At 38.6% G+C, this 13,502-nt stretch overlaps 1 protein-coding gene across 1 annotated transcript in view; it reads left to right on the top strand.

Annotated features, from left to right (window-relative positions):
• WDFY4 (WDFY family member 4) overlaps window positions 1-13,502 on the top strand; it is a gene marked incomplete at both ends in the record, with an annotated part of 133,028 nt that overhangs the window by 23,565 nt on the left and 95,961 nt on the right. Inside the window, 7 exons of the mRNA XM_080347540.1 lie at window positions 1,250-1,343; window positions 7,551-7,765; window positions 8,772-8,884; window positions 9,857-10,064; window positions 10,339-10,415; window positions 11,121-11,339; window positions 12,186-12,370. Coding sequence (XP_080203666.1) covers window positions 1,250-1,343; window positions 7,551-7,765; window positions 8,772-8,884; window positions 9,857-10,064; window positions 10,339-10,415; window positions 11,121-11,339; window positions 12,186-12,370 — 1,111 coding nt within the window. The remainder of the gene's footprint in view (window positions 1-1,249; window positions 1,344-7,550; window positions 7,766-8,771; window positions 8,885-9,856; window positions 10,065-10,338; window positions 10,416-11,120; window positions 11,340-12,185; window positions 12,371-13,502) is intronic.

The following is a 13,502-nucleotide window of genomic DNA, read 5'->3' as shown; positions in this document are numbered from 1 at the left end:
ATTTTTGTCTTTAGACTTAGAGTTTTTGGGGGGAGATGGGAGGAGACCGTATTTTCAGTGTGTACTTTTTCTTGTTTGACATTTAAGAACTTGCCCACATTCTCATTAAGTACAAGTGTATGTGTCCACACTGGAGCCACTGCTGCAGTAAGTATTTATACCAGATCTGATTTTGATTTATTACACAGAAAATATTGCAAATGAGAGATTTATTTGAAATTATCTTTCTTGAAGGTGCAGTAAGAATTATTTGTCACTGTGTGGCAGTATCGTACACCTTACTTGCTGCTCAGATGTATTGGGTGATATTACAGCCTTTTTACCCTCCTTTAGTTCCCTTGTAAAAGCTGTTTTAACGCTCATTCATTTACATTTACCCTTTGTTTCATACAGTCCATAAAGCATATTGTGCTTTATTTTTCAGTCTAAGTTTGGCTCTTAGATGTTGCCTTTTATTTTCTCATGACATCTATTTGGGACAGATATTTCTAACAGTGCACACATCATAACTCTGGTTCAGAGGTGCACCCAGAAATGCTGATTATACTCTGAACATGATGAGCTTACAGAGCATAAACTAGAGTTACTGCTATGCTCTGGCTTCATCTTTGAGACATATCTGACCTCTGGCCTGCATCATGGCATAAGCAGATCTCTGTTGTAACTCCGATGCCTTACTTCCTTCCTGTGCCTGAACGTACAAAGTTGATACGGCAAAAATGAGAACTGTTGGGGAAGCACAGATATTTAACTTTCTGTTACTAGTTTAGGCAGATTCTGGTGTTGGAAAGGAAGGGTGGCATACTGATTTCATCAAGACTGTCTTATCTTTGCTTATTGCTATTATAGTTTGAAAGTACTGAAGTTATTGTCTGACTAAAGTTACAAGCTGCTTTAAAGTAGAAAATGTGACCCTAGTTCTGAACTGATGCATAAGAGATCCCTCTGGTTGTCTATTCTCTGTATTGCAAATACCTTCAAAGGCAAAGTTTGTTTAAAGGGGCTGCTGCACATCTTTAAACATGCAGGTCCCCAAGGTGTGAGCTCATGAGCAACTTCTGTCCTGTCTTTGTTACTCCAAGGATTCCAGCCGTTCCAGGTCATCTGTATTGTATACTTAGCTTCAAATGTGGAGCCTGGTTACTACTAGGAGGCTTTAATGCTGTACTCTGCTGGAACATTGTTGGGCTCTCTTTGCTGTTGTTAATGATAATGATGATGATAAGTCTTATGCAACTTTTTCCTGCAGATGGGAAACAGGAGACTGTGCCATTGTCCATCCTGGTGCTGTCTGTGTTATGGTGAGGTTGCTGCCAAAGCTGTACAAAGAGGGACATGCTCAGGTGAGTCTGAACAAATAAAAGTGCCATCTAAACAGTGTCTGCTACTTTTCTGTAGCTTCATTTCCAAGAATTGCTTACTCTTCGCAGATGCGGAAGTACTAAAATTTACCTAGAATGCTAGCAGGAGGAACAGCACAAATTTCACTGAGTTAACAGATATAACAACAAAAGCTCTTGGCTATCAGTTTGACTGTTTCTATACTTGTTTGATGCAGTACATGGATCTTGGTCTCAGAATATTTACTGCAAAGGCACAAGCGTAAATGTCCCCTGAAAATTGTTTAAAATATTGCTAATGGAGCTAGCAACCAGAACAGTCTAGTTCTTTAGGCCTAACAATCCATAAACTTTCAATGAAGCTTAGAATTGGCTTTGCTTTGTTAAACCTTCCATACACACACCCACTCTGAACAAGCATATTGCCTATATTGTATCTGCTATCTGGTCTAAAATACTTGAATACAGTTAAAGCACATATGAAGGGCCTGAAATAAAATCACACTATTCATTCAGAGCTATGGAAGGTGGAAGTGCAAATAACTACTGGCACACCCCAACTTCGTGTAGTGGAACCAAACCAGTAGCTAGTGAAGTTTTGTTAATTACACTAATTAATTTCTGAAAAACAAGTAGAACAGTTAATTGCGTGAGAGTGTCATTAAGAAATTATCGGAGTTAACTGAGCTGTATGAGAGAGAAAGCCTCTCAGACCCTCAGTAGATGGCAGTGTTCTTAAAAATATGAAGGGCTAGAACACAAATTCCACCAATTTCAGTTATGTATTTAAGTGCATTAATATTTTCTTCCTTTCTCACTCCTTTTTTCTTAGTCAAGAAGAAATTGTTACTGATAATGTTTGTTTGGTATTGCTGTTGTGAATAGGATTGCCTCAGGTCAAGTGGGACTGTTACGCAGGGTCCTGTGTCAGACTCCCGCTAGGAGTTAAAACATTTCCTAAAGACTGTTTTATCAAATTGCTCACAGAAAGGATAGAGGGAAAATTGACTTTTTCTGGCTAATTGTATTTAAAAGTAAATGACAGAATAAGTGGAACCTCATGTCCTGTAGTTTGGGCTGCTCACTGATGCTGCCAGGTAGTGAAACAAAAGGCTGCACTTCGGTACCTTTAATCATAACATATGTCACTGCATGAACCCTTATGTAGTGACGTGCTACTTGGAACATGAGAGTCAGGCAAGATCTGATGCAAAAAGTGAACCTCACTGGCTAGTGAAGGGGAGCTACTTGGTTGAAAAATAATAACTTAAGGAATTTTGCTTTGAATAGATATATTTTATCCCAAACAGGGTAGTATTCTTTCTTCTAGTGCAACAGCGTTTGACAGCTATATGAGAGATAAAATAATTTCTTTGTGGATGGAGCTATTTTTCTCAGACTTTCATTTGAAACTATGAAGGGGCTTCTTGCTCTGAGTTTAAAATTGAGTCAAATAGTACATTTTTTAGGAGCAATGGTGAAGAACAGAGGGTAGCTCATCTTTCTGCTTGTTTTAGTGCTATTATAGATCTTTTAGGTCCAGGTGTTCAAGAGTAATCTGGAAAACTCTTTGGTGATGTGCAAATCCTTTGCTTTCACAGAAATGGCAATGACAAAGCACTGCTTTTACAGAAACATTAATGGAACTCAATAAAATTAATGTACTTTGATTCTGACCCTTAGAGATAATACCAATTTCCTGCCAAATTTGCTGCTTTTCAGTGACCTTTGTCAGACCCAAGCAGTGATGGGCTGAAGCAATGTTGAGCCTGTCAGAATAGAAAAAAAACACTGGTTGTACATTACTGCCATTTCTAAGTATGATTAAAAAATCATTTTAATATCTTATGTGTATGAATATTTGCTTAAAAGCTTTAAAGCTCCCCAAGAGGCAGTCTTTGAGTCAGTAAGCTGTATTTAGAGGATATAGCTCATGTTCATGCCTAGGACTGGTACTAAGCCAGTTTCCATCAAAACACATGCAGCTTGATCAAATATGAGGCAGATTTTCCTTTTATTAATATGCTGCCTGTTCAGTGATGGAAGATAGCATTGTCACATATTTCATAAACTAAATATAAGTAAGACAGGTTAACATTCACTTTAGATGTGTGGCTCAGGATGCTCTGCTTCCCCTCAGACTTATTCATCCTTGCCTGGCATTTTGGAGCTGTGGCTTTTAAGAGTCTAGAGTGTCGTGCCAGATCTTTTCCATTTTCATTGTCAGATAAGGTGATCTCCTAGGTCTGACAAGGCTGGGTAAGGGAAAGAAAATAACTTTTGAGAAGAGAATCAAAGCACAATTCAGTACTGTGTGATCATCATGGCAGGTTTCTTCTGGGTATGGAGAAAAAAAAATCCTCATAAGATTCATTATGTAAATTATCTATACTTCTGCTAAATAATATTATTGCTTTCACAGCTGGATTTATCCTCTCTATTTTTATCCATGTCTCTCCTATGATGAACTGCTGTTATACTCACTGCTTTTATATTCACTACTGTAAAACTAAAACATTGTGCATCAATAAGGACTTTCCACCTTTTAAAAATACCTTTATCCCCACTTTAAATTTAGCCTAAACTAGTTGTTTATACTGCAGATATTAACAGTATACCACTTTCCAAGTATTTGTACTTCTTTAAAAACATAAATTCTATCTAAACTGAAAAGGTCTCTGAGATGGTTAGATATGGCCCATAGAAGACTGTGACATTTGAGGTTTGTCTGCCTTCAGACATGTATCACTTCAAATGTAACTGTAAATATCACAGTGAATTCCTTCATTACTGCACTGCATTATCTGCACAAGGAAATTCTTCAGGTATTTGGCCAGAGCTTCATTCCACTTTGAGTTGTGCAACCAAGACTTTGGGAGGAAGAAAACTAGAATGGATCAGCACTCTAGTAGAAGAAAGGAGACTAGAAACACCACAGTAGCGGGTCCTCCAGCCTGGGCTGGTAGCTAAAGGTCAGCCCTTTCTTGTGAGCACTTCCCTGCAGGCTTTGCTCTAGTCTTGTCTCCAGTGGGATGTTTCTTCTTTGAGCTTGTTCTGATTAGAGCACAACTTTTTTTTTTACTTTTTTTTTTTATTATTATTATTAAAAAAAAAAAAAACATAGCCTATCTGTTTGTTCTTCTCCAAGGTTATTTTTTATCTTTTAGCAAGAAGTTTGCTTGTTCACCAATCAACCAATTTCTGAAGGTTTTATTGTTTATACAGACCAAGCAATTTTCCTGCTGTGCTTCCAACCCCAAAGCCCACCCTTTTATTTGTCATATTTCTCTTACTGCTGACTATCTCCTTAAAGCCAGCCAGTGTCTCTGAAATTGCACTAAAATCTTGGTAATGCACCCTAGATTGAAGAGAAAGGAATGCTGCCAAGAATCACTGGCTAACTATGCTGAAGATTATTTTCTGCTTTGTCTTCTTTTTTATGCAACCATATAATTAAAAAGGTGCCACATGGAGGCAGCTTTGACTTCCTCTCAGGTGTCTGATGAACATCATATTATAGCACTACACAGTAACTTAGAAAAGTAAGGAGACACTGCATTCTGCAACTAAATGTAATCTGGTGAGCAAGAAGTCAGTCAGACCATCAGAATTTACAAAAGTATTCTTAACATCACGAGGAGATTTTGTTAAATGGCTTCAAATGGTCAAGACTTGCTAGTGCATTTTCTCTAGAAGGCAATAGTATCCCTGGTCTTCACACAAGGGAAGCTCTGTAGCTTCTCTTACGCACAAGCTGTACCAAGGGGAAATGTGAAAAGCTTGATGAAGATAATATAGTTTATGTGAGCATTTAACTAGGCCCTATCTGTGTCATGTTTTTGGAAAAGTAGAAACAGTTCATGCAGTTCATAGTGGTTTTCCCTGTCAGCTTGCAAGGACTAAATGAACACAAGTCACTCTGTAACTTTGTAAAACCACTTATATGTACTGTCAGCAAAGTAAATTTTATTTGTTAAAGGCAGTGGGTGAGAGTTAATCAGCGAAATACTGTGATAGAAGTGTTTGTAGTTGGGAACTATGCATCAGGGTTTTGAGCTGTGATAAATTTATGAATTATTAATTTTTGGTAACATTTTAAGGAAAAAAATGTACAGATGATTTTCAGATGTGACTCAAACTCTTTACAGACAAAGGGTTTTAAGCTGATGGAAGTCTACCTTTTCTTTTGAAACCACAGTTTAAAATCTTAAGTCACTTGGAACTTTCTAAAAGTGCTACTTTCAATGCCTTTGTTTCTTTATTAGTAAAACTAAAGCTCTTACTATGTTAGGAAGTTAATTCTAATTCTCTATGAAAGGCTTCTAGCTTTTCAGATGAGAGTTGCTTCTGAGGTTAAAAATTGACTTTTTAAAATCACACACAGAATTATCACTGTATCATTCTTAAACCTAAGAACATTATGTCTGTTTGAAATGAAGCTACAAAGTTTCTGCTCATCTTAAGCACAGTATAATCCTTTTGAAGATGAATAACAGTGAATTAAACTCAGCTACCAAGTTTTGAATCTATGGGCTCTTAGGAGCAAGAATCTGGAGACTGCTTAAAGAGATCAGGCAAATTAAGTGACATTTTGTCCTTAAGACTCCAATCTGAGGCAGAGCTACAGTCTAACTACACCTTCAATATCCTTATTCATGGTGCAAGTAATATGTGTTGGGAAAATCAATCTATGCACAGCCCGGTTTCCTGGCCACCGTTGATATTTTCACTAAAATCTCATTTTACTGGAACTAAGATCCATGAACACATCACATTTTGTTCAAAACAGGGCATTACTGGTATTGACAAAGCTGCTGAGCTAATGAAAACAATCAATTTTTTTGTATGCCATTATGCTTTTATTGTATTTATTTTGGAGTAAACCAGTATTTTCACTTAGTCAAGACCTGTGTCCTTCTCTGTTTTCACATACATACAGATACTTTCCTGCATCCAGTCAAATATGGAGTAAAATAGCAATTAAAAGATTCAAAAACTTGTAAGTGAGACTTCTCTATGCTGTAGCAGTAAGTGCCTCTCCATGAAGAATATTGTAGTTTAGTCTAGCGGATGTTTTCTTTCTGTAATGAGATGCACAGTGAGACTGCTTCACTGGGAATGAACAGTCATTCAGAGAGGAGAAACTGTTACCCAAAGAACTCGCCCTTCAGATATAAGAAATGATAGTTTACAAAAATAGCATATATGTTGCATTAAATGTGCTAGTATTATATTCCAAGTGTTCCAATTGGTTGATGAGCACTTTGAAAACAAATTTCTTGTCCTGTACTGGTTTTGAGTTCGATGTGGATGAAAAGAGCTGAATTCCTCTTTACAGTTATCAAGCTAGCTTACTCTGAATTCAGAGTAGTTGCTTCTCACTCATGTTATATCAAATCGCAGTGTCCTAATCCACATCTGCATCCACATTGTTGTCCTTTTCTTTAAAAGTTTGCATTAATATTTTCTAGAAGAGTATATGAGAAACCCAAAGAGCTCTTGAAGGTGGGCAACATTTCATCTTTGTAAGATTTGTTTTTAAATATATGATGCACAATTAATTTTGTGTGAAGTCTGGTTACCTCAATGGGGTTCCTAATTGAGAACAAATTGCTCTGAATATAATTTATGAAAATTGAGAGACTTCTTTAAGGCTATTAAGAAGCAATAATGAAGTAAAACTTCAATTCAGCAAAACATATAGAGAAGTGTTTAAAACTAAGTGTTTATTGACATTGCTTGATACAGTTTTGTTTAAGAAAGTGCTTTTAGAATGAAGAGAAGATCATGTCAGTATGACTCTCCACATGCTTAATGTCAAATATATTCCAAGTTACTGTGTTAGTCTTGGAGCTTATGCCTAATAACCTGTCCTTGGTGGTGGTCCCTTCTTTTGAATGAGAGCCAGTTGTTCTCTTCCTTCATTACCAAGGTGTTGTGGCAGTAAAGCTCAGTTGTGGATGGCCAAGCAGCTACTAAGATAAACAGACACTGTTCAAGGGCAGAGCTTTATAGAATAGCTATGTGGCTGCACATGAACCTCTGGCCTAAGCAGCTTCTTTAATGGGCTAGATTTTTACACCCAGAGATTTGACAACTGAAAACAAAACAAACAACTGCCAACCCCCCCAACCCAAAACCAAACAAAAACCAGTCACCATGTACAGTTTTAGTTCCATTTCACTGACTTCAGCTCTGTGTCCATTTCAGCTTTCACTGGAACTCCAGTGTGCTGTGGTTGATCATATCCAGTCCCTGGTGAAGTCAGAGAAGAGTCGTCAGGTGATGTGTGGATCTGGCTTGCTGAGCACCATCATAACTACCTGCCAAGATGCCTTCCACAACGAGAGCCATCTACTGCATCTGCCCCTCACTAGAGTGTTTGAGAAGCTTGCATCCCAGGCTATTGAGCCGGATGTGTTAAGGTATCAATGGAACCAAATTGCTTTAGTGGTGCAAATTGTCTGCAAAGTTTGTGTAATAATCGGATACTTCATATATTGCTCCAATTCAGCAAGCCTTTTGTTTCAAGTCGCAGTTAATGCTACTTACATATTGATTACAGGGTATATGCTTAAATGACTTAGTGAAGATGGTATAGTGTATAGTTTTCAGCTGCATCAACTCTGCAGGGGTTCTAAAGTCATTTATGAATGGTAACTTACTAAGTAATTACAAAACAACTAGAGTTATTCTCTCCTAGTGTTCATGTGGAGAAGCTGTTTCCTGAAAAGTAAAATTTACTTTCTCTTAGCTCAGATCCGTGTCAAGGATAGATGCAAAAATAAAAAGTGTAGTCTTGTTTCTCAGTCTCTGTTTCTACTTTGAGGATGTACTCTGTCATTTAATGCTAACAAACGCTAGGCATGAGAGTACCGAACAGAGATCAGAGTGCAGACGAAGTTGAATATGCAGTGGAAGACTGGATTTATTTTACTCAAAAATGGAACAGAGTTTCTTAAAAAAAAAGAAAAAAACAAAACCCAACAAAACAACACAAACCCCACACCAACAAACAACCCCCACCCCAAAAAAACCCTTTTTTTTTTTCCTGAAAAATTAGTAGTAGTCAAAAGTATTGCTGAAATAAACAAACCCTCATATTCTTTTTTCAATAGAAAAACTTTGAAAACGGAAGTATAAACAATATTTAATTTGGTATCCGATGAGAAAGTTAATCTCCAGAGGGCTGAGCTGTATTTGTGTGGTTGCTATGACTCCAAAGTGCCTGGCTTGATTGTTTTCTTTATTTCTTTGTTTGTTTGTTTCTTTGTTTGTTTGTTTCTTTGTTTGTTTGTTTCTTTGTTTGTTTGTTTCTTTGTTTGTTTGTTTCTTTGTTTGTTTGTTTCTTTGTTTGTTTGTTTCTTTGTTTGTTTGTTTCTTTGTTTGTTTGTTTCTTTGTTTGTTTGTTTCTTTGTTTGTTTGTTTCAGGCAATTTCTTTGTTTGGGAGGTTCTCCATCACTGCCTTCCAGGACCAGCACGAACAGGACACAGGTTCTTTCCTGTCAGGGGAGTGATTCTGCTAATGCAGCTTGGAATGTAGGTAAGCACACAACGAGCAGCCTGTTGCTGATACAGCAAGTGGGTTATAGATGTTTCTGTCATGACAGGAAACTGCTGTTCGAGTAGATTGTTCCAAGACAGTTATAGTGAAGGTGTAGTATGCCTGGATGTTTTAGACCAGGTATTGCCCAGGCTGGATGGTACTTGCCCAACACTGAGAGCTGATCTAATGACCAGCAGAGATCAAATTGTAATATGTGTGTGGAAGTCAGATGCTGACATAGACTCAGACTTTGCTGGATCAGACATGTAAGTGATCTATAAAATTACTAATCATATTCTACGAACCAAGGGAAGTGTCTCCTTGGTTTGCAGCATGTTTTCCCTGTGGTTTATAGCTAAACAATAGGATAAAGATGTGCATAAAGAACACTGCTTTTTGAAATTGCTAGGATATCCTAGTACTGTGCCTTTTCTTACATGGACCATATCCATTCAAGTCCTTTTTCTGTTCTAACACATTTTGCAGGTGAAAAGCTACAGTAGTAGTATTTGGTGGTTAAACTTTTCTCATGCCTGTGAGACACCTGATACAGCATGGTACAAGTTTGATTCTTATATTCTTTTCAGTCATTCGTCAGATCCTCTCCTACATGTTGGATGTGACAATTCTGTTATGGCAGAATTGAATGTGTGTAAGAAAAATGGAACTAATGGGTCAGGAACCTTTTTCCTAGAAGTGAAGTTTGGAGCTGCCTGAAGATGGGGGCCAGGGGAGGAATATGCCTATCATTTCTATAAGATCATCTCTCCTGCCAGCCTCCTACCTTGAGATTCCTTCAGTGCAATATTTTTGTGTATTGCTGAGGATTTCTGCAGTCTGTTGAGAATGTGCTAGTTGGCAAGCATGCGGTGCTTTTCTTATCAGGGATGAATTGAATACAGGCAAAATGTGTGACTGAAAAAAGTATTGCAGACACTGATCTGGTTAGACACTATGTTGATCTTGTAGGTTCAGAAGCGGACGTGGTGGACAACAAAACTGATCCTCAGACAGTTGTGCCTGTCAGCAGCTCTCCCTGGGTGTCCAAGAGATCTGCCTTGGCACTCCAGACTGCGATGAGTCTCATTTCCATGACATCACCTCGAAACTTCCAGCTCCGCAGTACAGCTTTGCCTCCATCATTTGTGGAGTTTGACATGTCCATGGAAGGATATGGGTATTGCTGCTGTTGCTTTTCTCTTTAGCTGCTCTGCAGTCTCCAAGTCCTTATTCTGGACACTGCAACTAACCACTTCTCTCTCCATCTTAGTCAGTCCTTGTGCCCTATCACTGCCTTCCTTGCAGCAATGTTGCCAACATATTTTGATATTGCCTTATCGCTGATAACCTAGACTCTGCCTTTAATTTGTAATTCTACACTATTAAGTCACTGGTGACCCTGAGGGATTATTTTACGTTTCTGATGAATGAGTGCTTTCTTGCTTTTGTAGGTGTTTGTACCTTCCTACCTTGGCCACTGTCATGGGACCCAGCGCAGAGCAATCTGTTTCAGGAGGAATTGGCATGGGTAAGCACTCTGACTCACCTACAGCTTCCTGAAAACACTGAAGTTTCAGCCCCACTGAAAGCACTCAACATTTGTAAGAAATGATAGCAAATAAGCTGTGTGTTTCAATGAACTTTTGTCTCTGTGTCCCCATCCAGCTCTGAGCTGTATAACTCAGACTACTCACCAAAATGCAGTATCAGATGCAGATTAATGACGTGATACATTAGCTTTAACATTTGCAATACAAATTTAAAGTGAGCTGCTAAGAAAACAGTCTCAATGAGTAAGAGCCAGCAGATTTTAAGGGTAAACCCTCCCAGAGGAATAGAATCTGTCACTTAACATGAGATGACATGAGATTCTCCTACAGATCAAAATCCTCTATTGGGTGAACTGGGAAATGGCTGGACCTCTTGCTTCCTGAATTTTGTGAACTTTGATAACTTGTTTCTGGCCCAATGTTTTCCAATCGAGCTCCATGTCATAGAGATCTGTTAGTCATTTCTCCTCATTCAGTTTTAGGTCATTTATATATGTGCTCACACTTACATGTGCAGTCTCTATGCTATTGAAGGCAGATAGAGAAATCTAATAGAACAGAAATTAAACTTCATATTCTAATGTTGATTCTTCTATGGTTTGAGCTATAAATGAAGCAGCAGTTTGTTAATGTCTGCACAGGGAAACCAGCTTCCTTACTGCTTATTTGTTTCCTGTCTGCAGGCACGAGAACGTTCCCTCCGTCAAGTGGCCTGACTCTCTCCTGCTGGTTTCTGGTTAACAGGTTTGGTTTGATGCACAACAGTCACCCACTTCGTTTCCTCACAATCGTGAGGCACATGTCAAGAACAGAGCAAGAATTTGTTTGCCTTTCAGTAAGCTTCTTCCCACAGGACCATTCTTTAGTCATTTCCACAGAAGAAGTGGAATTCCAGCCACTTGGTAAGGCTCTTCTCAGTTAAGCTGGAGTGCTATGTCCTCTGATTATCTGAAATTTTTCATCAACAAATTTCCTCTTCTTATAAGTACCTGGGACTTTAATGAGACTTCTTATCTCTTTGATTTACTTCTGTCAGCCTGTTGTGATTGTAATTCTTGGTCATATCTCAGTTTTAAGTTCACTCTAGGTATTGAGAATTATTTTGTGACCTGCAACATATGATAAAATTTATATATATTTTAAGGAAAACTTATGAATGTCATTTATATGGTTGTGTGCCGTTATGGAGACTGGACTTGAACCTTGCCTGTTCTGTGTGGCAGTAGGCAGATTTGGAGAGTAGGGCTGAGTAGTCTGGGAGTGATTTAGCTTCCTAATCAAGCAGCTCCTTTCCTCTCCTTGCTTTTAGAGTGTTTTTTGTCATGCCAATCTATTTTTTTTTCTTGTTGATGTTTATCCCTTTCTCCTTATTGAATGTAATAGACTCTGAAGGGGATTGAAAATTGCAGAGGAGGTTAATGCAGTGAATATCCTGAGGGGTTCTCTTAGAGAATATGTTGGCTTTGTCCTCGTTCCAGTTTAGTTTTGCAGTACTAAGGCAGCTAGCAGGTGTTATTTGGGAGTATGGCACATTGTATGCTGGGCAGGGATCTTGAGAGTTGTGCAAGTCTCAGGTCCCGATAATAGACCATCAGGGAATGTTTTAAAGATACTGAACAGAAGAGCACCAAATCACTCTATACCCCTAGAGGGTTCTGCTTCTTGTGTCACACTGATAGTTGTGTTCCAGAGGCAGGGGAATATAGGAAGGGCTTTGTAGTAACTTTCCCCTGTTTTTGCTGTTACAGATATTATGGAACCTGAAGATGAGGTACCAAATCCCTCCCCATTTCCAGGGCACATCCGGTTTGACTGTGGCAAGCTGCTGGTCACTGGCCAGTGGCACCATCTCACAGTGACAATTGCTAAGGAAGCAAAGAAGAGCTGCATTGTGTCAGCTTATATTAATGGTCAGGTGCTTGGCTCTGCAAAGGTAGAGACTCTCTGCATAGATCCTGTGCCTAATGTTTGCCTTTCATTACTTTTAATTTTCATCTCCCCATGCACGTACCATGACTCTTCAGTATTAACCTGAGAGACTCAGAGCATGGTTATTTGCATATGTAACATGTACCACTCTGCACTGTGAAAGTGGAGTTAGAAATCCATGCAAACCAGCGTGTATTTGTGCTGCTTTTCAGAATTATGTCATAAGCTTATACTGATGTTTTGTACTAGTTCCACTCTCCCCCTCAGCATGCAAATAGATAACCAGAGCAATTTTGAGTGGTGACACTCATCTGAGAGTTGGGGTTACCTGGTTTACAGGTAGGTCAGGGTTATGTTGATGAAATTCAGTTGTATCCTTACCAAAATTTTCTGAATTGACTAGTGATTTTAATGATCTCTCAGTTTACACCCCAGATTTTCGGAAGTTGTCAGCTATAAAAAGTACATCACGTTAAGGTGGGATCAGAGAACTTTAAACCAAAGTTTCTTTGGATTTAGGCTAACAGCTACAAAGGTGACAAGTTATGCAGGGAACCTTCATTTTTGAAGAAAGGCCTGGAAAAGTAGAAAGGTCACAGAGGAAGAAGCTTTTTTGCAAGAATCCCAAGATGGATGGAATTTCATCAAGAATTTTACGTGGGCATGTTTCAAGCCATCCTCTTCCTGTGACACCCATTGAATAATCAGATGATGACTTGCTGGCCTTTTTCCTACTGGCAATCTAAGCATTCAGGAACAGACAGGTGCTCCTCTGGGTTAGTTGTTCAGTGTGTAAGAGAGCTCTTGAATTAAAATAATGCTTCTTTTTTGAGTCAATAGAAATGAAAAGAATGTCTTAATTAGAAGAAAATTGTAAATTTCTATGATATCAACTCAGGAGTTAATTGCAAATGTTGGCATAGCAGGTATTTCCCCTAATGTGCCATTTCTTGTGGTCTTGCTGCACAGGAGTGAATTTTCAAGTAGTGTATTTCTCAGCTTGCATGGGAGATCACGAAATAGCAATCCAAATGCACGTGAAGGGTTTGTAATCTGCAGGGGGAGAAGACCCCCTGGTTTTTGTATCATTATCATCATGCCCCTGGTTTTGAAGCTAATCTCAAATTATTTCTGAG

Source organism: Nesoenas mayeri (genome assembly GCF_963082525.1).
Source record: "Nesoenas mayeri genome assembly, chromosome: 7".
In the NCBI taxonomy this organism is placed as follows: domain Eukaryota; kingdom Metazoa; phylum Chordata; class Aves; order Columbiformes; family Columbidae; genus Nesoenas; species Nesoenas mayeri.
This window is presented reverse-complemented; position numbering and strand designations above follow the sequence as displayed.